The sequence below is a fragment of the Mus caroli genome, chromosome 10, assembly GCF_900094665.2.
Source record: "Mus caroli chromosome 10, CAROLI_EIJ_v1.1, whole genome shotgun sequence".
Taxonomy (NCBI): domain Eukaryota; kingdom Metazoa; phylum Chordata; class Mammalia; order Rodentia; family Muridae; genus Mus; species Mus caroli.
Window position 1 is genome coordinate 92862460 of NC_034579.1, and position 27409 is coordinate 92889868.

General features: G+C 45.4%; 1 protein-coding gene across 1 annotated transcript; it reads left to right on the forward strand.

Annotated features, from left to right (window-relative positions):
* Nucleotides 1-647: 647 nt before the first annotated feature.
* On the forward strand, nt 648-5319 carry Dusp6 (dual specificity phosphatase 6). Its single transcript, XM_021174951.2, has 3 exons — nt 648-1953; nt 2372-2809; nt 3825-5319. Exons 1-3 carry the CDS (start codon nt 1554-1556, stop codon nt 4130-4132), a joined length of 1146 nt encoding a protein of 381 aa, XP_021030610.1. The 5' UTR covers nt 648-1553; the 3' UTR covers nt 4133-5319.
* Nucleotides 5320-27409: the final 22090 nt, after the last annotated feature.

Here is a 27409-nt window from a genome sequence, read left to right on the forward strand (position 1 = left end):
GACCGGCCTCACTGTCCACAGCCGCCACTGTTTACGCTTGAGTTCCAGCAGGCTTGCAGGTCTCCGGGGTGCAGGAAACGTTGGTGAGGCCTGTCGTCCCAGGCACCTAGCCTAGGCTGCCTTGCCAGACCGGTTCCTCTTAGAAACCAAACTCTGCTCTTGGCTCCAGATCGTTAAGGAGCTCGACTCCCCAGGCTCGATGGGTGACCGGTGATGGTGGTGGGGAGCAAGATCTCCGGAACAATAATGGCTCAGAATGCCCCCACTTGACCGGAGCAGAAGAAAAGTGCAGAGCTAGCTGACAAGGTTTTGGGTGCTCACCCCCCCCCCCTCCTCCCCCGCTGCCGCCAAGAAAGTTGAGAAAGCCCGGGGTTGGGGCGCTTCTGGTTTTCTGGACAACCAAACGCTTGTTTGCTTAGTTGCTTTAAAATGTTTCACAAAACACTAGTTTGTTTCTAGAGATGTTGGATTAGCATTTAACACTTCGTTGGGTCGCTAAAGCCCAGGCAGTCCACCAGCCCCAACACAGCCTCGCCTAAAAGGACATTAGAACAAACAGAACTAGACTTTTAAAAGAGCCAAACAAATGCCACACACGATCTAAAGGAGAACCGGGTTGGGGGTGGGGGAGCAGGGGCGGCGCTATGGCGGGCTTGGATCTAGCGCTAAAGAGAATAAAAAGGGGAAAAACCCTCAAGTTTTATTAAGGCTAACTTAAGATTGTAAGCGTCGCGAATAAGGGCTTTTGTGCTTGCTAATTGCATTACTGGTGCGCAAGAGTTAGACGCGAAGTGTGAACTCTCAACAGAAGGAAACACGAGACAACTTTAGTGCCCTGGTTTATGTGCCCTGCTCCTCCTCCACCGCCGCCTCCTCTTCTTTCTCCTTCCTCCCGCCGAGCCCGCAGTTGCAGCTTGTTTGCACTGGGGCTTATCCGGAGCGGAAATTCCTTTCCGTTTTTGTGAATGACAAACTCATTAACAATTCATCAACACAACCTGTTCCAGCCGGCCCGTCCCCACGGCAACAACCCCTTCCGCAGCGCGCTCATTGGCTGGCCGAGAGAATGTATCCATTGAGACGCTGGCTGTTTGTATCCATTGAGGAGCTGCCTCGCACAGGGGGTGTGCTCTCGCGGAGTCCTAGGGACTGTGAGCAAACCCAGTCTTGAATAATCCGGCGAGAAACACCGGGTTGGATCCGAGGTGCAGCCTCAGAGGGAAGGATTAGGAGCCGCTAGACTTTTTTCTTTTCCCTTTTTCTCCTCTCAGTGGCACGGAGTCCGAATTAATTGGATTTCATTCACTGAGTAGGAACAAAACTGGGCACCTTCATTCAGAGAGAGATTCATTGACTCGGAGAGTGATCTGGTGCAGAGGGACCACCGGCTTGGCTTCTGTGTCGCTTTCCCTAACCGCTAGCCTCGGTTTGGGAAAGGCGAGGCGGAATCAAACCCCGCTCCGAGAGCGGGAGCTTCGCGTAGCGTGCTCGGCCTATGCCTGCCTCGAGGGGCGTCTGCTAGGCACCCCGCCTTCTCCTGCAGCTCGACCCCCATGATAGATACGCTCAGACCCGTGCCCTTCGCGTCGGAAATGGCGATCAGCAAGACGGTGTCGTGGCTCAACGAGCAGCTGGAGCTGGGCAACGAACGGCTTCTGCTGATGGACTGCCGACCACAGGAGCTGTACGAGTCGTCGCACATCGAATCTGCCATTAATGTGGCCATCCCGGGCATCATGCTGCGGCGTCTGCAGAAGGGCAACCTGCCCGTGCGCGCGCTCTTCACGCGCTGCGAGGACCGGGACCGCTTTACCAGGCGCTGCGGCACCGACACCGTGGTGCTGTACGACGAGAATAGCAGCGACTGGAATGAGAACACTGGCGGAGAGTCGGTCCTCGGGCTGCTGCTCAAGAAACTCAAAGACGAGGGCTGCCGGGCGTTCTACCTGGAAGGTATGTTGTGCGCCCTGGGTGCAGGGCTCCGGGCTGGGACTGCAGGCTGGGGAAAATGCTAGGGAGGTAGAGATCGCCGCTTGCATTGCGCTTAGGGGAGCTCGCTGGGCCAGCGTGGTAGCTTCTCCTTCAAGGGTTAATCAGGCACCTCCAAGCTGGAAACGTAGTTCAGGGTGCAGCTTGGCACCTCGCAGCTCCTCGAAATATTAAGAGAAGTAATTTTGTGCATTTCCACATTCAGAAGAATAAATGTTCCTCGGGTAAGCAGCCGGTAGTGTTCCTAAAGGTGCGCATTGAAGCGTGCTTCTACCACTGCTGGGGGTTCCTAGGGTGCCTGTCCGTAGTGTTCTTTGTGCTTCTCACTAGCTGTATACTACAGCTTCTCCGGTTACAAGATTGCTTTTCTTGTTTCTGGCAGGTGGCTTCAGTAAGTTCCAGGCCGAGTTCGCCCTGCACTGCGAGACCAATCTAGACGGCTCGTGCAGCAGCAGTTCCCCGCCTTTGCCAGTGTTGGGGCTCGGGGGCCTGCGGATCAGCTCCGACTCTTCCTCGGACATTGAGTCTGACCTTGACCGAGACCCCAATAGTGCAACGGACTCTGATGGCAGCCCGCTGTCCAACAGCCAGCCTTCCTTCCCGGTGGAGATTTTGCCCTTCCTTTACCTGGGCTGTGCCAAGGACTCGACCAACTTGGACGTGTTGGAAGAGTTTGGCATCAAGTACATCTTGAATGTCACCCCCAATTTGCCCAATCTGTTTGAGAATGCGGGCGAGTTCAAATACAAGCAAATTCCTATCTCGGATCACTGGAGCCAAAACCTGTCCCAGTTTTTCCCTGAGGCCATTTCTTTCATAGGTGAGACTAATTTACAGTCATTCATAGAGTTGAAGATCTTAATCTGTTTTCCTGCAGGCTGTTTTGCTGGACTGCAGGTCTTCTACTGTTTTTAAGAGTGTTAATTCTGGTTTACCTTCTTGCTTAAAGGGAAAACAGGGCCCATTGATGTAGCAGATCGGGGGGACTATTTGAGCCATTTAATTCATACTTTTAAAAGGAGGCTGTTCCAATCAGCCATGTTTTCCTTATCTCTAGACGAGAGGATGTGAGAGGAGAGTGAGTTAAAAGCACTCACTTGCAGACGAGAATTCTAGTATTGCATTATAATTAAAAAAAAATATCTAGGAGTTATTTTAGGACACCCAAGTTAGTTGTTGGAAAGCAGTTTGAATACTAGATGTTACCTAGCTGAGTGATACTGCAGGGTACTGGTTACTGTGAGCCTCTGGGTAACCTGATCCCCGCAGGAAGGACTGTGGGCTGAGAGCCTAAGAGAAGCGAATCTCCAGGCATTGTAGTGCATTTCCTATTACAAAGGAACTCATTTTCAGGCCATGTAGACATCCTGTTCCTTCTAATGGGCTGTCCCCTGTGACTTCCCTCTCTCTTTTAAAATGCCTGAATACCCCCATTGTTAGCTGCACAACAGTTGGAGAATAATTTAATAGACCCTTGCAGTCTGCTTGGTCTGTATGAGAGGCATTCAGGACCGGATTGCAGGGTTTCTGGTATTCACAAGTTGAGGCAAGGAATGTACACATTAAGGAGTTTTTTTTGTTGTTGTTAGAAACTTACTACAAAAGCTCCCTTTACAGGAAATAATCTGAAATATGTGATTGTGTTCAGTGTGCATGTTTATCTCCCGTTATACATTTTCTGGTGCCTTCGGGGGCTTAGTTGCCACATACAATTGTTGTTTACTTATTCTTCCTTCTGAATTCAGACTTCAGGCTGAGCATAGGCTTTGCAAAGGCTTGGTCCCCCCCTTTTTTTCCAGTCTAGTGAAATCTTTGCCTTTTTTGTGTTCCTGCAGATGAAGCCCGAGGCAAAAACTGTGGTGTCCTGGTGCATTGTTTGGCAGGTATCAGCCGCTCCGTCACCGTGACAGTGGCGTACCTCATGCAGAAGCTCAACCTGTCCATGAACGATGCTTACGACATTGTTAAGATGAAGAAATCCAACATCTCCCCCAACTTCAACTTCATGGGCCAGCTGCTTGACTTCGAAAGGACCCTGGGACTCAGCAGCCCTTGTGACAACCGCGTCCCCACTCCGCAGCTGTACTTCACCACACCCTCCAACCAGAATGTCTACCAAGTGGACTCCCTGCAGTCTACGTGAAAGGCACCCACCTCTCCTAGCAGGGAGTTGTCCCCATTCCTTCAGTTCCTCTTGGGCAGCATCGACCAGGCTGCTTTCTTTCTGTGTGTGGCCCCGGGTGTCAAAAGTGTCACCAGCTGTCTGTGTTAGACAAGGTTGCCAAGTGCAAAATTGGTTATTACGGAGGGAGAGATTTGCTCCATTCATTGTTTTTTTGGAAGGACAGGACATGCTGTCTCTAGATCCAGCAATAGGTTTGCTTCTGTACCCCAGCCTACCCAAGCAGGGACTGGACATCCATCCAGATAGAGGGTAGGACAGGAGTAGGGGCAGGAGCATCTGTTCTTTAAGGCCTTGTATGGCTGTTTCCTGTTGCATCCGGAACTAACTATATATATATTGTCTTCAGTGAAGACTGATTCAACTTTGGGTATAGTGGAGCCAAAGAGATTTTTAGCTCTGTATTTGCGGTATCGGTTTAGAAGACAAAAAAAAAAATTAAAACCTGATACTTTGATTATTGTAAATATTTGATCTTCAATCACTTGACAGTGTTTGTTTGGCTTGTATTTGTTTTTTATCTTTGGGCTTAAAAGAGATCCAAAGAGAGAAAGAGCAGTATGCCACTTCTTAGAACAAAAGTATAAGGAAAAAATTGTTCTTTTCTAATCCAAAGGGTATATTTGCAGCATGCTTGACCTTAATGTACCAATTCTGACGGCATTTTCCTGGATATTATTATCACTAAGACTTTGTTATGATGAGGTCTCCAGTCTTTCATATATCTTCCTTGTAACTTTTTTTTCTCTTAATGTAGTTTTGACTCTGCCTTACCTTTGTAAATATTTGGCTTACAGTGTCTCAAGGGGTATTTTGGAAAGACACCAAAATTGTGGGTTCACTTTTTTTTTTTTTTTAAATAACTTCAGCTGTGCTAAACAGCATATTACCTCTGTACAAAATTCTTCAGGGAGTGTCACCTCAAATGCAATACTTGGGGTTGGTTTCTTTCCTTTTAAAAAAACAATACGAAACTGGAAGTGTGTGTATGTGTGCGAGTATGAGCGCCCATTAGGTGAATGCAACTGGTTGAGGGGAAGGAAGGATTAACTTGCTCCATGATGCTCGTGGTGTAAAGTTTTGAGCTGGAATTTATTATAAGAATGTAAAACCTTAAATTATTAATAAATAACTATTTTGGCTATTGAGCGTGGTTTTATTTTTAAGTATCTCAGTCTATGAAGTTACGCACTTATGGGGTGATTGACAGAGCTGGTAGGGGCAGCAAGGTTATACTACTCATGTCTTTCAGATGCAGTTTGAAATTTTGTTTCAAGTTAAGGCCTCCTAGGGTGGACTGACCACTTCTTGCATACAGATAAGGCTTCAGGCTTCATGAAGATTTTCTTATTTAAACCCTCCCTGGGGAAGTGAAGCCCACAGTATAAACATTGTTGAAATATAAAGTTTGGATATTCATAAATGGCATGGCCCACCAGAAGGCTGTCCCAGGATAATGGCAGCCACATGTTAACCTCTGTCTTCCAGAGTCCTCCACTCCATAATCCTTGGGCATGCCAGGAAGGAAGTAGAATAATTTTTTCCAGGATGTCTAGTTCTGACCAGAATGATCCTAGCATGAGCTATCCTGGGTCCCTTTCTCCCTTTGATTCTCGGGACATTCTAATGGTATGTTGGCTTTCTCATGGACTTGCATGTGGTTTTTATGTTTGTATGTTCACTCTGGGTGAAATCTTGTGTTCCTAATTTAAGTCTGTTTTTGTGCTTAGCTATTTTAGGACGTAGGCCAGAACCACCATTGAATCTTGGTTATAGATGGTTTTAAAGTTTTCCTCTGAGCCAAAGGCTTAGACATCCTCTTATTCTTCTGAAGACCTTTTTCTGAGCTCACAAGTAGGCACTAAATTAAGAGGAGGAGGCATGCATTAGTATCAGAAGTGCTAGGATGTGTTTTGGGATATCACGCCTGAGCTCCATCATTTTGAAGTGGGAAAAAAATGAGCTTTTCAGCCAAGCATCATGGGAGATGACTCTTGTGCTATCTGACAGTCTGCGTGTAGTTGGCAAGTGGATTTTCATTCGACAAGCAATTGTGTCAACTTGTCTTCTGGGAGTGACTTTTTAAGCGACTAACTCCAAGGGGGTGGGGTGGGGGAAGCAGAAAAATAATCAAGCCAGGCTCTATTTGGGTGTCCCAAGTCAGCAGGAACACAAAGCAGAAATGGACCGCAGTTCAACTTGGCTCCCGTTCATCCGGTTCTGAAGAGTTTCCGGTCCTGGCTCCTGGCATTTGCAAGCAGCGGTTGCTGTCTCACTGCAGCTCAAGTAGCTGACTGCTTTCTTTCCTTCTTTTCTCTGATTTCTTCTCTCTCATTTCTTTCTTTTTATATTAAAGGGGGCTGGGGGTGCGGGTAATTTGAGTGCGTCGTGGATCATCTCTGCTCCTCCCAGAACTTGCATCCACCCGAGTTCCTACTGCTGGGCTCAACCCGACAGCTGGCCTCCGCAGCACTTCCTCTTGTTCCACTGTGCGTTTGTTGTTTTGTCAGTCCACTTCTGAAATTAATAATGTTTTCTGGCCAAGTGCCACAAGCCATTACCACAAAGGGGAAGTAACACATATGAATAGCAGGAAGCCGTGCAGGGTCACAGTGTGAGCTGAACCTGCGGAGGGAACATAATTGAGGCTGGCCCATTCAGCAAGTGTCTGAGAGTGATTGCAGGCAAGGGGAGCTTACAGCCTTCGAGCAGCTCAAGCTGTGAAAAGAGGGGAAAAAAGTTTCCAATAAATTGGAAGCAAATGGTCTTTGTCACCAGTCTGAGCTAAAGGAGAGTTTAGGGCCCCCATAAAGTTGCAGTGTTTGGGGGGTTTCTCCGCTCCTGGCATATTGTTTCATAAGGCTGGTGAACACAGGGCGCCTGTTTCCTCTGTTCCCACAAAAGGGTTCATGTTAAAAGGGTGATTTTTTACGGTTCACCTAGGCCAGGAGGTTCAAAGAGCTCTGCTTTTCTTCTGTTTCTCCTCTGAAGGGTGGGAGCGAGTAACGACCGACAGCAGGAGCCCTCACCTCACCCTGCCTCTGCCTCCTTCTCTTCCTGCTACCCTTTGTGCTTGCAAGGAGCCAAGGGAAAGCTATCATTTTCCTTCTCAAAGTTGGGCTGCTTTCCTGAATGGAGCCCTCACGGTTACTAGGGCAACCTTTGCCAGCAGCTGCAAGCTCTCCAGCCAGGCCTTCATCACCTGCTATATCCATTAGAGCCATCCTCCAGTCTGGGAGAAAGCGTTACCTTCCCTGCCTTGTGTTGGGACGGGGGAGGCTCTGATAGGAGAAGGGGTTGTCTGCAGGCTTCAGGGGTGCTGCAAAACCAAACCAATAACCCCTCGGGGTGTGCAGCAGCTAATGGGATGAGCAGATTTCAGGGCTAAAAATCGGAGTTAGGAAGGATTGTCTGGTGGTAAAAATACCAACAGTCTTTAGAGGAATGAAAAATATTTGCATGGACTTTAAAACTGGATGGCATGAATTGTGATTCTCCTTCTCTTGCTAATGGAATGAGTAGCCCAGGGCAAGGCTTTTGGTCCCACTAAAGGGTTTTTTGTTTTGTTTTGTTTTGTTTTTTTCTCATCTGCGAAAAGAATGCATGTTTATCTATCCTTCCAGGCTCCTTTTATAATTCTAGCCTTCTGATCGTGGATCAGTGATACTCTAAAGGTTAAAATGAGAGGGTCAGGTGGCAACAACCCCGTCTATAATAAATACTGCATACTGTGCATTGTGAGTAATACTCCACTTATCTTCTCAGAATGGCTCTGTGAGATAGGCTCCATTATTGTTCTCTTCCAAAGAGGAAACGGAGGCAGGGATCCCCTCTTATGGCATCTAGTACTCTATTAGGGAATCCCTGTCCCTGTCCTCTTCCTTCTCCTCTTCCTCTTCCCCCTCCGGTGTGTGTGTGTGTGTGTGTGTGTGTGTGTGTGTGTACAGTATTGCTACCTTTTCGAACCGAACTTTGAGGCTCTGTTTGCTGCAGACTGCTTGTCCAGTCAGTGTTGGCTGCTCTTCACAGCATCCTGTGATGCTGGGTAGGAAGCAGCGCCTCCATTTTATAGCTGAGGAAGTGGAGTAATCAGAGGTTACACGGGCCGGCCGGGATGCCAGAGCCAAATCATGAAAAGGCCAAGCTGCCGGGCCTTTTCATGTGTCAGTTCATCTGGAAGCTTCTTTCCTTCCTCTCCGGAGAGAAGTTGCCCAACCTTGGGCCGATTAGCACATAAGTTACAACACTGATGTCCCTCAGGATCTCTAGCTAGCATCGTGGGGCCTGGCCCCGACCTTTGCTCACACTCCTGGGTCAGCTCAGCGGAGGGGGGACTTCTGAAAGCAGCTACCTCCTCCCTCTGATTCTTCTGATTTGTGAGAGGGAGTCAGGGTTAGGGGAAGGACAAGAGAAAGAGTGGAGGTCTGCAGACCAAGGGACAAACAGCCAGAGAAGAACAGGAGATGGGCTGAGGGGGGTGGGGGTGGGGAGTAGAGACACACAGAAAGAACAGGTCCTGGGGTAACTGACGGTAAGACAAAATCCTTGAAAAGCCCTTAGAAAACCTATCCACAGATTTGAAGCTGTTTCACAAGGACGACTTTGGTTGTAAATTTATATGCCGTGCCTCACATGCAGTTTCCCAAGTACCCTGCAAGACTTTCAAAGATTCTTATACAATCCTTGTGTCTTCCTTGCTCTCGTAGCAGTTGGCTCTGAACGGGTCCAGTTTGGGGATAGGAGCAGGTGTGTGCGCATGCGTGCGCGCTCCCCTGGGAGCGGAGGCGATTCTTTCAAACGTCTTTATAGTCCAAAGGGAATTGAAGGGCACAGAACAAAGTTCAAACAGTTCACAAATATTTATTCAGACCTTGATGTGAGTCTGTTTGAAGAAAGAAGGTGACAATGAAGGACAGCTGAAGACCTTCATTGAGTCCTCAAAAGTCAAAGGCAGGGCCAAGCATCCAGGTGTCACGGGATGTTTCTCTGGATGCCCCAAATCATTGGGTCCTCTAGGGACAAGTGGACTTCTTGTCTGTCCTGCTTTGTTTCAGTCATGAAAACAACATTTTATACCCAGCATTTTAATGTTTACGAAGGGATAGATGGATAGCCTACCTGCGTGCAGCTTCACCGAGCGACTTCCCTAGAAGCAGAGACCAGATGTGACAGGAACATTTTCAAAGATGAAGTACCAAAGACACTATATGTTTTTTGAGAATGACACCTTCAAAGAGAGCAAGAAAATCAACGACAACACAATCTATTGTTCCTCCCTGTTAGACTTGTCCCTTTCTGGATTTTGGAGAAAAATCTAAATTTTTAATAATGTTTAGATTTATAAAATGCATTCTTTAAAAATTTTTTAGTTGTACTGGAGATTGAATCAGACTCTTTGGCATATTAGGCAAATACTCTTACGATTTAGCTACATGCCCGGTCCATCCTGACTACTTTGTGTGTGTATACGTAGTTGTGTGTGCATGTGTGTGTACATGTAGTTGTTTGCAGAGAAGAGAAAACAACCTTAGGTACTATTACTCTTGGTCAAATCCACTTTGTTGTTGTTGTCTTCCAAAAAACAAAACAAAACAAAACAAAAAACCCAGCAAGGTCTCGCCAGGCAGTGGTGGCACACGTCTTTAATCTCAGTACTTGGGAGGCTGAGGCAGGTGGATTTCTGAGTTCGAGGCCAGCCTGGTCTACAGAGTGAGTTCCAGGACAGCCAGGGCTACACAGAGAAGCCCTGTCTTGAAAAAAATAAAAAAAAAAAATCAAAAACTAAAAACAAGGTCTCTCAAACATCCTGAAGCAGGTGAATTTGTCTAGGGTGGCTGGCTAGCAAGCATTAGGAATCTTCCTGTTGGGCTGGAGAAATGGCACACCAACTGCGCTTCTGAAGGTCATGAGTTCAAATCCCATAACCAATGATGGCTCACAACCATCTGTATTGAGATCTGATGCTCTCTTCTGGCGTGTCTGAAGACAGCTACAGTGAACTTACATATAAATAAATAAATAAATCTAAAAATACAAAAAAAAAAATCCTCCTGTCACCACCTCCCCAGCTCTGGAATTACAAGTGCACAACCCCACACCTGGTTTGTGAGGTCTGGGCATCAAGTCCCAGGCTCTCAGGTTTGTAGGACAAGAGCTTTGCTAACAGAGCTAGTTCACCATCCTCACACTGATTACTTTTTATTAGTTTCAGTTTAATTCCTATTATACATGCTAAAAGAAGAAGAAGAAGAAAGAGTGAGATATGGAAATAGATGTGTCTTTAAAAATAGACAGCTCCCTCCCGCAGGATAATTATAGCGAGGATGATCCTTATGTTTCTGTGAGTTATTGGTACGTAATAAAGTACCACAACCTTAGTGGCTTCAAACAATGATAATTTATTTTGTTTATAATCCTGCACTAGGGCGGAGCTCAGGAAGGAAGTGTGGTCTCTGCTCCTGGCTATATCTGGTCGGGACAGTTCACCTTCAGTCCAGAGAATCCAATTCTAAGACGCCTCACTTAGTTACCTGGCAGTTTGTGCTGGGAGTGCATCAGGGATTGATGCTTGAAACGTTGCTTCTTCTCCCCGTGACCTGGATTGCCATGCAGTTTGGTGAACAGATTCTGTGGATGAAATCTCAGGAAGAACACAAAGGGGGGAGTTGTGTTTACTTTTATGACTTTGGCACAGAAGCCACTTCTGAACACAGGTTCAGAAGGGGACATTAGAACTCACCTTTTAAGATAGAAGGAGGACCCTGCTTTTGACAGAGCAAATGTAATGGAGTTGTGTGGCTGTCATCTGTGGTAAAGACAACCTGGTGCATGTTACAGGAATGAGGTTGAACGGTGGGGCCATTCGAAGTACCAGTGAACTCCCATTGAGTGGAATCAAAATCATTTAGCTGTCTTCGTCTCATTGTCCTTCCCTGAAGACATAACTGTCAATAGCTTCTGCCATGGTATTGACACTTTCTCCTGCATTCTAAAGTTGACAGTGGAGCAATAATGCCATTCAAATAGCTTTTAGATGGCTTCTTACAATTAAAAGAGGAATCCAAAATTTTTTGTTGTATGCATGTGTATACACATGCTCATGTGTCATGGTTTGTGTGTATGTGTGTGTGTAGGTCAGACGACAAATCACAGGAATTGGTTCTCTTTTATCATGTGGGTTATGGGGATTGAACTTAAGGCTTTAGGTTTTGCAACACATGTCTTTATCCACTGAGATATCCTGCCAGCCCAGCAAAACAGCCTCTGAACACTGTATGCTATCACAGTAGCTTAAACACAGGTTATTTTTCTTGCTGCTTGCTCACTTTGGATATAAATAAAAATAATGTTAATTTCGGTGAATAAGGCATCGTTTCTTAGATTGATTCATCTAAATTATTGATTCAGTAACTTCTGTTCCCAGCGTAAACCCATTTTAGGAAGGGTACATGACCTAGTCTAGTCCCCAAAAGATTCTCACTTCTGGTTTTGGTAGTGCATTTCAGGATGGGACATGAGTAAATTTCAACTCACCATATCAACTCCTCCATTGTCTATGGAAGGTTTTCTCTTAGAGTTTCAAGGCCCCAGAACCATAGAGTCAAAAATCACTGGAAACAAAGTCCAGTGTCCTTTTCTTACAAAAGGTCCCTAGGTGATTTGTTTTCCTTTTGTCAAGTGTGGGAACTACCTAGATATGCCAGGTATCAAACAAATGTGTTCAAAGAACCCTATGAAAGGGAACTTGCATATTTATATGAGTGAGTGTATATGAACATGGGCCCCCAAAGCTAAGTGCACACAGCTCAGTTGTGAACACACACAGTTATAGGTCCCGGCTAGGAACTGTGTTAGAGATGCTCTTTGTCCTAATTCATTTCTTGCCCTACAGAGTGAAAACATAAGTTGTGTGTACCGGGTCTACCAGCTGCCCACATCTTATCTTTTCTGTTCTAAAGTCTCTGTGCTCTCTTTTCATTCCCTAATCATTGTGAGTGACCTTCACTGGACAGCCTTCACTTTCATTATGACGTTGTTGAGGTTTGGTGGCCAGGACCGAGACGACCCGTGATATTTCTGGAGCAGAGGAATTCTGGCGTCGGTGTATGTGTGTGTATGTGTGTGTGTGTGTGTGAGTGCTCATAAGTCTGTGCTTTCTATTTTGTTTTCTACATCCTTCCTGATGATGCTGGCCCTTTGTGACAGCCACAATACATCTGACGGAACCTCTTTAGGGAATGGCCTGCAGTGATGCCATTTTCCTTTTCCTGGATCACGTCTCCACCCGGAGACCCCGGTCTCTGCAGGATGAGGTGGGTCCTTTCCTACACAGGCCATGATGGTGCAGCCGACGCCACTAAAGGTGACTGTCGACACCCTCACACAAGCTCTGTGAGACCCCCTTCACCTTGAGTCTCACCAGATTGGTGTTTTAGTGGCCAGGGATTCTGAAAAACTACTGTGGACGTTCAGAGGAGCCCTAGGTCTCTGTCTACTGTATGGAGAAATGCAAAATCACGGGAGAAGATGATAAATCACAAAGCCAGTCCCCGCCACCACAGCTTTTGTGATTTGGGACCTCATTACGACCCCGTGTGCTAGGCAAGCGCTCATCCCAGAACCCTGCCCAGAAAAGTATTGAGAAGCTATGGGTCTATCCAACGGACTAGATTCTCAACTGCTTCCTTATCCCAGCTCCAGGAAACTGGCTACTGCTCATCTTTCCGGGATGAGGGTTGGTGGGGAGGGGGCGCCTACCTGGAAAGATGATAAACAAAAACATGGAATCTGAGCCACATACTTTGTGGCGTATGTCATACAGTTTATATTAAGAAATAAAATAACATTTTTTTTTTCTCGCTGGGATGTCCACTGGGTGGTATGGGGTGATTCCCACACATTCTAACCCTCTGATTCTCTTGTCCTTGTCTTTTATCTGTAATCTCAGTACCATCTATGAGGACTCTTTTCTTTTTTTCTTTTCTCTTTCCTTTTCTTTTCTTTTTTCCCCCTACATGGACTCTTAAGCTCCAGTTCATTAAAACACAAATTGTTTATTATTATTATTATTCAACGGTTGGATTTCCTTTTTTTTTACACCTTAGATGAGAGATAAAAAAATTATCAACAGTCACTGACCGATGACTTTCCAATAATAAATACAGAATTGTCGTTTATTGAGTTCCTCCCTTGTAGCCAGGCTAGACGCTGTCAGCAGATCATCCTGTCTAGTCCTTGGGGCTTATTTGGATCTCTGCATTACTCTACTCTAGTGTTAAGCACAAAGACTCTGCAGCTACACTGCTGGGTTCAGCTCCTGGCTCTGTCACTAGCTGCCTGACTTCAAACAAGTTGTCCAACCTTCCCTCTGCCTTGTTTCCTTTCTGCTGGTATGGGAGGACATGGAATTATATGATTTTTTTTTTTTTAAATGTTCTGGGTGTTTAGAGCAATGCTAGGTCTGTGTGTGAGGAAAACTGTCTAAATTCCTTTACTTTCAGTTGGGGGCAACAGCTGCAAATGAAACTGACAAAAGGCACATTATCAAAGATTTTCTTTTTTGTTTTTTTTTTTTTTATAGGCAGGATTTTGTTATGTAGCTCCCATGGCCTTGAAACTCACTATGTAGACCAGGCTAGCCTTGAACTCACAGAGCTCCATTTGCCTCCCGAGAGCTGAAATCGAACTTCACTCAGGGGAGGAGAGGATACAGCTTGGGAACTGATAGGTGAAGCGGGTGGAGTAAAAGAAAATCCAGTTTGGAGAAACAAATAACTTCTGGGAAAGATAAACCAGCCCTTAGAGAATAAATGCAAGCTAGGATAGTTTGTGACGACTGTCTGTTGATTTCTTTTCCTTCTATTCTTGGTGATAAGAAACTATTTTTCCTGCTGGTGACACTCCTAGTGTATGACTCCTAGTTTATGACACTTGACTTCTGGGAAGGTCTACACTCAAGTTCACCAGAGGAATTCAGGAACAAACAAACAACAAACAAACAAAAACTGTTCCATTCCAGTGGAACATTCCAGACCACTTCCTGTAGTGTCTCCATTTCACAGGAGGCACAGTGGAGGCTACGAAAGATGAGTTCACCTAGGATCACCTTTGATCAATGTGGGAGCTGAGATTTAAACCCAGACATGTGTAACCCAACAGCCTGCTTAACTTTTGTACTTCAAGGAGAAAGTCAAGGTCATCTTCATCTACCTAGGGAGACCAGTCTGTGCTACATGAGATCCTGTCATAAAAATCAAAGCGGCGATGGAGATGGAGGAAGGAAGAAGGAGGGGAAACGAGAAAGCATTTGAGGAGTGAATTTTTGAATTTCTGATCCTCCTGAATCCATATCACGAATACTAGGATCACAGGCATGCTCTCTTTACCCAGACTACACCCAGAGTTTCTTGCATGCAGTCTACCTACTGAGCTACACCCGCAACAGTTGGACAAATATAAAGGCTTTGGCATAAATGTATAGCAAGTTCTGGCATTTTTAGCATCATCTGGAATTTATATCATTATCTGCAAAATGATAATGTTGAACAATAAATGTGGCTTTTAAAGGTCTTCCTACTTCTAAAATTGTGTATTTTGGTTGTTTAAAGCATAAGTTGCCATTAAAGAAATTATAGTTATGTTTTGGGTCAAAACATTGTAGTCTTTCTATGTCTCTCTATGTCTCTCTCTCTCCATACTCATGCTCACACATACATATCCTGGTAGGGTCTTGAACGGCTCTAGAACAATGGTTCTCAACCTGTGGGTCACGACCCTTTAGGGACCCAAGGACCTTTAGTCAGGGGTCACCCATCAGATATTTAATTACAATTCAGTGATAACAATAGCAAAGCCGCAGTTATGAAGCAGCAGAGAAAATAAATTTATGGTCCGGGTCACCACGACATGAAGAACTGTGTTAAAGAATTGCAGCACTGGGAAGGTTGAGAACCACTGCTCTAGAAGGAAGAGGGTGATGGGAAGATGCATCAGATAACCGCTGTTTGTTTCTAAGCACAAGCGGCTGACCCCGGCTTCTGCACGTCCTCAGGGAGTGCCTCTTGCAGGCCTTTTCTAAAAGGTGACTGGCAAGGGAAGCCATCCTTTTTACAAGAGATAAGTGCCTTCTTAAAGTAAACTCGGAATCAATGGAGGACAAGCACTGTTTACTAAATACTTCCTGCTTGACAGCCCTCAACGTGCAGGTCCGCATGGGCTGTTCTCTGAGACATGGAAGAACTGAAGCCAGGTTCCGCTTCGCCATCACAGGAAAAAAATCCAAGAACACCCCCCCCCCCCCACACACACACAGCGGACAGAAGATTGCATCACTCCTGAACAGAACAGGCACCCATAGAAATAGGCGCTACCCCGTGAGAGATGTGTTTAATCTGGAGACCGCCAAGAGACCTTAGAGGGTTTTGAAAGCTCGACACAAACTTTGTTAAGTACATTCCTTTTGGTTGTATTAAATCTGGAGAATTCTCCCAGAGCTTTTACTTTACCCGCCCTTTAGGGCAAGCGCCTTACCTACAGAGCCATCTCTGAGACCTGGAATAACCTTTGCATTTGGCGCTGTCCGATTTCAGAACTGTGAGGTTTTTATTGCAGGTTATTCCAACCCGGGGCTGTTCTCTTACTCTTCCAAGGGTCCATGGGGAAAATGGGTGCTTGAGCCTGCTGCTTCAGACATTTGTTCCTCTAGATTCGTTCTTTAACTTTTTCTCCCTTTGAAACATTTCATCTGATGAGGTTGGATGCTGGTGATCTGGTATTGATTCTTAACTTTGCCTTCAGCCTAAGGACCGGGCCAGATGAAGGTGGATTGTCTGGTGTGGCAGGATCCATAATCATACCAGAAACAGCGCTCATACAGGAAACAAAGCTGAAGGATTCCTTAGGATGCTCAAACTATGGCGTTTTATCTCACAGTGAATTAACAAAACAAAACAAAACAAAAACAACAAACAAACAAACAACCACCCCTCCCAAACCCACAAATAAATAAAAGCAAACAGAACAAGACACAAAAGTACTGTACACCAATTAATCACCTTTGACCCCCCAGACTGGCAGGAAGGGAGGAGGGTTTTCAAGCCTCAGGCTAGATAAACAGGTGGGTTGGGTAGAGAGGGTCTAGCTGGAACAAAAGAAAACTAAATCCTGTTGGTGGGTAGATCTGAGGCCTCCAGATGCCCTAACCAAAGTGCGTGGGACTGAGTTCATCCAAAGGTCAGGAGCCCTTAAATCAGGTCTTCCAAGGGAAACTTGGTTTGGGCTAGTGATTTGATAGAGTTCAGCAAATCCCACCCCCACCCTGGAGAGAGGGAGGAGATGGAGAGTAGCTACACTTAAGGAGAAAGAATTTTCCTTTAAATTTCTTTTGGAGCCTCTTCCATGTTTAAAAAAAAAAAAAAATCAAGTGGAACACCAGTAAATCTTAGCGCTCTGGACTCCGAGGCAGGAGGATCTCTGTGAGTTCGAGGCCAGCCTGGTCTTCAAAGCAAGTTCCAGCCAGAGCTACATAGTGAGATCTTGTCTCAGAACAAACAAATACAAGCAAAACAATAACACAAAACAAAATAACCCCAGCTATTGGATGGCTTGAAAAAAAAATCTGCACTCAGCTGGTACTGTCTGATGCTAAACTCAATTTCTCTAAACCTCAGTATTTTCAACTGTAAAATAGGACATGATAACAGATATATTATAAGTACTGTAATTAATCCATCTTTAGAAGGGTGCCTGGAGCCTAGCAGTTGCTTAGGAAGTATTTAAAGACCCGGAAGGCAAGTAGGGACATAGTGTGTGTTCATAAAATGCATGCGTAAAGCCGGGTCGTGCACTTTGTATACTCAGTAGGTATTGTAAAGTGAATTTTTGAAAAAGGATCTGACCCTCTGTAAGTCATCAGGTAGGTGATGGGTGGGTGTTGAAGTTCTGGGGATACAGGTAAGTCTTAGGTAACTGTTGGCCTGGGAGACCATGGAAATGAATGGACGCTTTGATTAATATACTAAATTACTCAAGGACTCTGAGAAAGTCTTTGGGAATCTGACTTGCTTCTTGCACTTGGAATGGCAGACCATTTAGAGAAGAGAGAACTTAAGTGTCTTTACCCAACCCCTCTATCATGCTAATTTTCAGTCTGCTTACTGTTTCTTTGATTTCTAGTCTTCTTTAAAGCTTGCCTATCTATCTATCTATCTATCTATCTATCTATCTATCTATCTATCTATCTATCTATCTATCTATCGTCTATCTGTTTATTTTAAAGACATGGTTTGTCTGGCTGTCCTAGAACTCACGTTGTGACCACAGCTGGCCTTGAGAGATTCACATGCCTCCCTCGTGTTGGGATTAAAGGTGTTTGCCACCACTAGCCAACTCAGTTTTGTTGTTGTCGTCTTGTTCTGTTTTGTTTATTTCAGATGTAGAAATATTGAATCTTTAATTTTCAGTTTTCCTTTTTCTGCATTCTGCATGGGAAGCTCTAAATGTCCCTTTCATCCGTGTGAGATGCTGTTCTGTCGAGTGTGATAGACTCGGGAGGAACTGGCTCGTTTTTCTTTCAACTAGATGCCAGATAGGGTCACCTGGGAAGAAGGGATCCTCATAATAATTTTTAAAAGCTACCATAGGATGGATCAGTATGCATGTCTGAGGGGCGTGTTCTTGACTGATACTTGATGTGGGAGATCCCAACTCCTGGTGGGTGGTTCCATCTCTGGGCAGGTAGTCCTGTGGTATTTAAGAAAGCAGGCTGAGCGAGCCAATAAGCATCACTCCTTCATAGCTTCTGCTTTGATTCCTGTCTCAAGTCCCTGCCCTGACTTCCTTCTGTGATGGATTGTGATGTGGAAGTATAAGTAAAATAAACTCTTTTTGCCCCAACTTGCTTTGGGTCATGGTGCTTCAGCAGCAGCAATGGAAACACAGAGCAAAGCAGAGACTCCTCTGGCATTATCATTCAGCTCAGTATATCTTCTTATTTCTCTGACAATTTTTTTTTTGGTCCTATGCAATATTACCAGTATTGGAAGTAGATCCTATATACATTTCATCATTGATTTCCAATTTACCTTTCTTGTGGCTTATGCATATGCTCTGTGTAATTTTGACATTTTAAAATAGAATTGTTTTATGGCTTAGCTATATCTTGATGGCCAGGTCTTGGGCTTTCAAAAAAATATGTTCTGTAATATATGGTACAGTGGTCTATAAATAAATATCCATACATTCCTGGTGGGTGGTAGAGTTCATGCCATTTATCTATCTATTGTTTGAGAATTTCATACTCAAATATGTGTTTTCCATATTCCACTTCCACACTCTATTCCCTCCAGTTCCTCCCACATCCTCTCTACCATCTCTTTTCCCTGCTAACTTTATGTGTGCTTTTACACCCACCCAGTCCACCTAGTACTGCCAGGATGTACACCAGCATAGGACCACTGGAAACTAGGTGGTATTTAGAGAAAACTGTCTCTCCCCTGGCAGCCATCAGTTGCCAATGGCTCCTCAGTTAGGGGAAATCATACTTCATGAGCCTTCTACTGCTCATGCTAGAATTTTGGCTGGCTTGCTTCTACGGAGGTCTTTCGCATCCCACTGTGAGTTCACGTATTATACGTGGACCCTATTGTGTCTGAGAAATGCTGTTTCACAGCAGCTGTTCCTTACCTCTGGCTCCTACAATCTTCAAGCATCTCTTCCACGATAATCTCTGAGCCTTGTGTGTGTATGTGTGTGTGTGTATATATATACACACACACACTAGATTTTGATAGTCTGCCTATTATGCACTTCAGGGTAGCAGGGTAGTCTCAAATTCACAGCAATCCTTTTGCTTCACTTCCCCACGTGCTAAGGTGATGATGGGTGTGAGCAACTGTACCCAAATTCTATCCTCACTCTCAAAACTAACAAGGATATATTTATATTTCTACGCAACTATGATTATATTCACAAATTCCTCTGGATACCTTCTTTTAGATGGATGCACACACAGTAGGCCTTCTTATTCCTTCTCAGCCAGGAGAGTAGCACATATTACAAATGCTGAGGTTCTCTCCATACACAAAATATCATATGATGCTATATCAAGGATGCCAGATCAAACTCACCAATACTGCCACTATATTAAGTACAGGAAGGTGTAGCAACACCAAGAATTGCACCCCCCAACTCCCCCTTCTTACTCTCATGATAGAAGATGACAAAGATGTAATGGAGAAATCAAAGATTGTATTTATGGATGCATGAGATCTGTGCATTTGCTTGACAGTGTTTTAATCCCAGATCTCTGTTTCCTTCAACCCTGTGCCACAAGAAAATAACACGTTAAACTGCTCACACCACTCTGGGTCTAATGGCCTAAACGGAGGAGCAACTTTACAGAAGCTAATGTCCCAGGTAAGGTGCCCAGGAGTGGGGTGGTAGGAGACAGAATAATTGTCCTTCGAGGGTCTGCCTTCTGCATTTCAGGGGCTACACATGCTATCTCTGTTGTTTCCCCAGTGTCAGCCCTGAACTTAAGGCAATGATGCTATGATCCTTCTGTCTTCTCAGGGGAAAGCGTAAGCTCTCAGGTGACAAGAGCACTCTGAAGCAAGCTTTGCGGTCTCTAACTAGGCAGTGGGTGCAGGGCAGGAGGAGAAATAGAAGAGGCAGCTTTCTGTCCTCCACAGGACAAATGCCTTTGTGAGCCTTGGGGAACCTGTTGCTGTGTTGGCCAATCAAGAAAAAAAAAAAAAAAAAAAAAAAGACTCAAGACTGTCCTAAGCTGGCCTTGCTTTTGGCAACAGTAGGGCCTATGTTTGTTTCCAGAAATCACGGTGGCGATCACAAAGAGGCTGTGTTCACATGTAATCTGGCTTGACAGAAATTAATTTTTAATAAGAGACTCCATTCATTCGGTCACATCATTGCCCTTTGGGGCCTGTGTCAGGGTCAACCATCCAGAGCTGGGCTGGCTGCTGTGCTCTTGGCTATAGCCTGGGGCGTGTGTGTGTGTGTGTGTGTGTGTGTGTGTGTGTGTGTGTGTACAAGCTCGCATGCACACAAATGTGAATGCCAGTAGAGGGGGTTGGGGGCTGGGGCGCATAGACTGGTCATAGTCAGCTTACAAGTCGAGACTAGGTATTAGTCTAATCAGAAGCTGAAGGAGGCAGGAAGCCCACTTATTTCTTTGTTCTCCACACCCCCGAAAGACACTGTGTCTAGTGCCTTCTTTGGTGGCTTATACTAAGTACCTTGTCCACAGACTCAAGGTCTCATGGACCTCGGGACAAGCCTTTCACTATGGTGGTGTTAAGGAACGCTTACTTGGCAGTGTTATTTAATGGCAATACTCAAAAGGTGCAGCATCATCAGCTCCATTGCAAACAGCTGGGAGGTAAGGGCCTCCCTTATCTCTGTACCAAATCATCTTGCCTCCTTATTCCTGCTCCTCCTCACTGTTACACGGAGGCGAAGCAGCTCCCCTATCTGTTCCACCTCTCCATGGAGTTACTTGAAATAATGATACTCCATAGGCCTTGAGTCATGAGCAAATTCTCTCCATGCCATTCACCTAATCCTCTCGAGGTGCTCGTCTTTGATTTGTTATCAGTAATGATGTGTGTGTGGGTGTGGGTGCTTACCCCATTTTCAGATCTGGGGCCTTCTGTGTCTTTTTTCTTTTGGTAGTTGCTTCCATCTTCCTGTCCCCTCCTGCCGCACCCCCAGGAAATGCACTTTTCTTTCTTTCTTTTTGGTTCTGCTAAAAGACAGAAGCTTGAGGCTCTGCCTTCTCAGTGTGGGCGGCGCTGCCTTTCTCAGAACCGCACACTTATCCTCCAGCCGCCTCCAAAGGCTTTATCAGGAGACATGGTGACTTCTCTCCTAAATTACACAGATAGGTTTAAAAATAGGGTTCAGGGTTTCCCTTGTCAGGAGAGCTGTCAGCCGGCCCACTTTTGACACCCTTTTCTCCCTCCCTTTGTTGGTACACGGCAAAGCATTTTTATTTTTATTTGAGAAGTGTTCTGCTTAAGTTTTCTGGAGCCTTTAAATTGCCAGAAACGGTGGTGGTGGTGGTGGGGGCTGGGGGGGGGTTGGAGAGGGATTGGGGGGGTGCTTAAAATGATTCTTCTTCCTGACTTAAAATCCTGAGCAATTTGATTTTCTGTGCCTTCCTGTCTTTGCATGCTCATTGTCAGCATTGAAATGAATTGTACAAATCTATTTTGGTGGAGGCAAGAGCCCTGATGTACAGAGCTCTCTCTGCTTTGTGTCAAGGCAGGGATACGTTTTAGGGCATAAAGTGGATTTGGTATAACTAACTGTGCATAGTGAAAATGGCAGAGGCCATGAAAGATGAACTGAACAAGCGGAAGAAAACCACACAACAACATACCCTGTAAGTAGAAACAAATTAGCCGTAGTAATAGCAACTAGACCCCACTACACATGCTTGTGGTGGCACAGAGAATGGGGCCTGCCTCCTGGTAGAAGTTCCTTTGTTAATTCTTTCCCTCCAGAAAACAGAATTTGTGGCAACATCTTGTTCTTTGTGTGGGGGAATGTAAAACCCTCCTTCCCCGCTGTAACCTTTTGCTTTCTCCATTCCTTTCCTCTTATCTGTGCTTTTCCGTTCCTCCCTTATATGGCCATGGCCGGCTGCCCTCGGAAGTCCAGGAATTTGAATGTTATGTGAAAGGGTAATGCTAATTGGGCCCAGTAACATTCATGTCGCCTGGGAGATAAATGGGGGTCAGTAAGTGAGAGACCAGCGAGTATTCACATCTGCTGGGAGGCTTTTCATTGCTTTCTCTCCAAACACCAGTCTTAGCGAATGGCCCCAAGCCCTGCTGGCCCGTTCCCCTACCTGTTGCCTTAATGATCAGGGCAAAGATTTCTTTAACATTTCAGCACTGCAAAAAAAAAAAAAAAAAAAAGAAAGAAAGAAAGAAAAAAAGAGGTGTGCGTTTATAATCTCATGTATTGCACCCAGAAGAAGCCTGCGAGAGAGAAGGGCCGGTATTATTACATCATGTCCACTTTGCAACCGAAGAACTGGAGGCTTTAGCTGTTCCCAGTTATTGCTAGTGATGGCTCGCTCATTAAAGGCAAAATCCGCTTCCCCTCTCCCAGCCACAGGCTCCTTGGCGCCCTGTTTGGGTGGATTTCCTTAAACAAAATACTTCCTGACTTTTGGACATCAGGCCCCATTTGTGGATCCCAGTGAGAGATAATTTTGTCGTCTGAAAGCTCATTCAGATTTATGTCTCATATTAAGTAGGCTTTCCTTATCTCAGTCTAAGTGACTTCATACTTTATAAAGTATGTTGGCTTCATTAGTGGGTATTTGTACTGACCTAGTTTTGAGTACGGAGAAGTGAGCAAAATAGAACAAAATTTTCACAGAGCTCCATTCCTGCGGAGGAGATCTAGAATAAGCGGGAAGTTACAATATGCATGGAAATGAAAAGCGAGAAGAGAGGGGTTACTCTAGATTAAGAGACTCGGAGGTCAGTGCCCTTTGAAGAGATGCCTGAGGATTCAAAGTGAATAGGATAGGGGATAGGTAGGGTGGGTGGGTGGGGTCAAAGCAGCTCCCAGGAAGGGTGACCCGGGTTAGGGGAATACATAGCAGATTAGAAGAAATGACTTAGGGTAGCTTGGCCAGAGCCACGGAGGAGGGAAGGCGGGTGAGCAGGGGAGGTGTTGGAGAGGCAGAAGCACGGTGAGAATTTTGGCTTTAATCCAGAGGGAGATAAGATTCGCTCGGAGGGCATTGAGCGTGGGATGCTGGTGTCAAAAGGAACGGTTAGACAAATGTCTGTATCCCGCTGAGCTACGGCCCAGTTCTGACCTCGTTCGTTCCTCACCAGGGGCGGATACCTAAGTTGCGTGGCCCACTTTGAAAATAGAATCCAGCGCCTCTTGTTCAAACAGCAGGAAAGAAGACACGGTTAAAAGGCACGGAACCATATGGCGCTTCCTTTCTCTCCCCAGCCTCACCTTCAATCTGCTATGGTGGTTTCAATTTGCCATTTCCCGGAGATCTAAGTCAAGAAGACCTTAGCATGGATTTTACTGTTCATCTTTGCATAGACTCAAGGCCAGTTTTCAATGCAAATATAAGTGGGGACATTTTGGTAGACACGTTTCCTGTGTGCATTTTGTTTGTACCAGGAGAGTAGAAACGCTATTAAAAAAAAAAAAAAAAAAAAAAAAAAGGGCACAGCCCATTCCCCCACCCCCGGAAATGCAAACTCCTACTAACCTTGTATCTTTTATGTGACAATAAGTAAGAAGGACCTAGAAGGAAGAGAAATTATTGGTTGTATGTTCTTCATCTATTTCCCCCCTCCCCAGTTCATTGGGGGGGGGAGGTCATCTGTTGATAACAACAAGGAAGCATTTGGACTAACATAGGCTCTGATAGGACAAACAGCAAGCGCCTGCTATTGTCTTTGATTTTCATCTGCTGAAAGAGTTCTGCGGAATGGAAGATGTACTCTCCATTCTCTCTCTCTCTCTCTCTCTCTCTCTCTCTCTCTCTTTTCCGAGACAGGGTTTCTCTGTATAGCTCTGGCTGTCCTGGAACTCACTCTGTAGACCAGGCTGGCCTCGAACTCAGAAATCCGCCTGCCTCTGACTCCCAAGTGCTGGGATTAAAGGCGCGTGCCACCATGCCCGGCTAGATGCAGTCTCTTGATGTAGTCAGTACTCCTGCCTAGCCAACAGATGAAACGTGACTCGGGACTCTGGCCTCCAGTCTATCCTAGATGTACAGGAATTCTGTGCTTCTAGGACAGACAGGGCAATGCCCTCGGGAAGGCGGTGGTCACACAAGGTGGGCGGTGCAGAGGCTGAGGACTTCCCGTGCTCCTGCATGTGGCTCCTTATCTCGGTGGACTTGGAAAGACAAAATATGAGGTTACCAAGAATTCTGGATCGATGACATCAAACTGTGGGAGCCATGTTTGCCTCGTCTGTGGCCAGCACAAGCTGCACACCCACACAGCTGACCCTACTCACCCAGCGTTCTTGAGAGAATTAGCATGGCCATTGTGGCAGATGTTAAAGGGCTGACTGAATAAAATAAATAAACCTACTGCCTTGGGCACATCCTGAAACCTTGGTTACAATTTGCACTGCCAGCAAAGAGGGGTTTTAGACTCTGGTTAAGAAACTGGTACTTGCTTTGAACAGGGGTGGGTTATTTTTATTTTTATTTTTTCCTTTTTACTTAATTGGAGATTCGTGAGGATCACTGTGCGATAGCTCACAGGATCTGCCTCTACTGGGCTGTCTCAGAACCAGAATCCTAGAGGGTGAAGAAGAGACTGCATGCTTTAGAGGACTAGATCAGGTCGGGAGTGGATGAAGAAAGGAGCAGATAAGACTGTAGAGTTGCCATGTTGAGACCTAATTCGTGTAGAGGACTACGGAACACCATTGGGCTCCAGAAAATGAATGTCAAAATCATATCATGGAAAATTTGATTGGAGCCCATTTCAATGTTAGCACTGTTGGCAAGGATACCGTTAAAGAGGCTATGCTACTAACATCAGGGAATAATTAAGGCCCAGTAATGGAGGCATCATTGGGTATGAGCTTAAATGAATTGACTTAATTCTTACAGAAAGTGAGGGAAGGTTGATGACATAAAGATGATGTTCACATATGACGTGTGTGTGTACGTGTGTGTGCGTGTGTGTCCATACTTCCCCTTGGAGAAAGAAGAAAGAGCAGGACTACTTTAGGGAAGGATAAAATGTCAAGAAAAGACAAGCTTTCTGAATTTGGAGAAAATGAGAAATTTGAGCTGCTTTTTTCAGACCAAAGACTAATGTCAGGAATGAGACATTCGAAAGCAGCTCATTGCCTGACATTTGTTTGTGACTTATGGCTAAGGTTATAGGAATGGAGGTGTCACCTAGAAGTAGTTAAAATGCAGAGAATTTCCACGGGGGCCGAGTGTCTGTGGGAGAAGGACCTCTCTGTCGCCTGGAGCAAATCTGAGATGCCCAGAAAGAAGGCTGTATTGATGCATTTCTGCCTTGATCCCCATGCTTAAGAGGGGCTTGTCCTGACTTCTCTCAAGATGGATAGATGGGCTGGGGGCCTACAAGGTCAACCTCTCCCCTCATAGGAATTCTCTAATTTCTTTTGAGATCACAATCCAGATACCCAGAGTCTAATCTCCCCAGGCCTCATTCCAGTCCTCGCCTTCTTCCTCTTCCTCCATACAGAAGATTACAGCACCAGGCAGGTGGGATTGCCAAGGGCCCCAACTGGTTTTCCTTGAACCAGTGGGATGATCAGGCTGGAACGTGTCCAACCCTTAAGGCTGCCTGTTGTGTGGGATGGGGGAGGAAGTGGGGAGGAAGGAAGAAGGAAGGGTTATCCCCATGTCTTCAGGATTCAGTGCAAAACTCCAATGACCTTGTTACTAAGAAGACAAAGTTGTTAGAGTGGTCACTTCTTATGCAACTTTCCCTTATTTATTCATTTGCTATATGGGCCTGCGTTTTATTCTCCTGCCATGGACCGGCCCCCAAGTGAATTCCTTCTTAAGGAATTAGGCAATGGGTGATGAGATTCTCAGATAGAGGTTATGTGACTACTGGTATTGTCTTTAGCAGTTATGTAGGAGACCCTTAAGGCCCAGGAGAGTGAGGAATCCTTTTGCTTAAATGCCATCTTAATTGCTTCTCGTTTTGTGAACGGGCAGGTGTAGTTGTTTTTAGCACAAGAATAAAAATACCTTAGTGTTTTCAGCATTATTTGTCCCTTTGTCCACCAGGATGGACAGACCAGAATTACTGGTCAAGCCCGAGTGTCTTATTTCCTTCAGAGGTCTGGAAGGCATTCTTTTTCTGGGGAGCTGGGACTTGAGTTCCGCCAGTGAATTGGGTAAGAAGACAATGCTGGTCTAAAAACCTGTTTCGTTTTTTTTTTTTTTTTTCCTACTTAGCTTTGAGCCTGGACCTTTTATTTTCCCTAAGGCTTAAAATTAGGAATGTTAAAAACAGGGAAGCAGGAGCAAACCTGGGCAGGGCTGAGAGAGCCCAGGACCCACAATGTTGAATTGAGCGGAGTTCGAGTTCTTTTCTGTCCTTTCACTTGTGCCAACAGAGACAGGTTCCACGAGTCCATGATCGAGGCAATTTCAGATTTCCTTTGTAATAGTGAGCAAGACACACAAGATGCGTGGGCAGGATTAGCAGGCACAGCTGAAGTCCTAGCCAAACACACGGACATGCTTTTTGAAGAGCTCCTCAGGTTCAAGCGTGCGCTGTGCATCACTGTATCCTCCTTAGATTTTCACGTAACTATCATTTTCATTGTATAGGCGTGAAGCATCCCAGACGCCTACCTGAGATCGTGTGGCCAGTTGGTTGCTGAGGCAGGCCTAAAAATAGTCCCCACTGATGATAAAGCATATATATATATATAGGATTTATTTATTTATTTTGTGTATATAAGTATACTGTAGCTGTCTTCAGACACACCAAAGGAGGGCATCAGATCTCATTACGGATGGTTGTAAGCCACCATGTGGTTGCTGGGATTTGAACTCAGGACCTCCAGAAGGGCAGTCAGTGCTCTTAGCCTCTGAGCTATCTTTCCAGCCCAAAGCTTATATTTTTGATCACGATGCTGCAGTGACCATACTTCCAATACTCCCTGATATGATATGGGGAAAGCTATTTAATTATTTGTTTCTTCATGAATTTTGGCACTGGGTCTGAAAGTAGGGCCTTGAACTTGGCATACACAACCCCTCACCGCCACGCTTCATCCTTCCTTAATAAACTTGAGGTAGCTAGTTCAATTAGTTCCTAGAAGACCAACATTTAGGGAAGTTTCCTGGTCTGACCACTTCAGTTAACTGGTTCTGAACGAGAATAATGAGAAGAGTCGCGTGATGCATCTCAAATCACACAGCCGGATAATGGCAAAACTCGAATCTAATCATGAGAGTGTTGCATGGGCACGTCCCCTGCTCTATTCAGAAGGACTCGTCTAGAAATGCGGTGCGAGTAATGTTTATCAGAGAGGAGGAAATCTTTTCTTTCAGCTTCAAACTTGGAACGGGATTGCCCTGCAACCTGTTTTGCGGATTCTGAATGCATTCAGAAGAAAACACACTGCTTGTAGTCTGGCCTTGCCATGTCATACTATGAACAAATGCAGGTGATGGTTTGCTTTGAGACACCAAATGTGTGTTCTCTCTCTCTC

What these genes read in the sequence shown, in the direction of transcription:
- Dusp6 (XM_021174951.2), top strand. Translation starts at nt 1,554, where the DNA reads ATGATAGATACGCTCAGACCCGTGCCCTTCGCGTCGGAAATGGCGATC. An exon ending in CCGGGCGTTCTACCTGGAAG is followed by an intron (nt 1,954 to 2,371) that starts GTATGTTGTGCG and finishes TGTTTCTGGCAG; the next exon opens with GTGGCTTCAGTAAGTTCCAG. An exon ending in TGAGGCCATTTCTTTCATAG is followed by an intron (nt 2,810 to 3,824) that starts GTGAGACTAATT and finishes GTGTTCCTGCAG; the next exon opens with ATGAAGCCCGAGGCAAAAAC.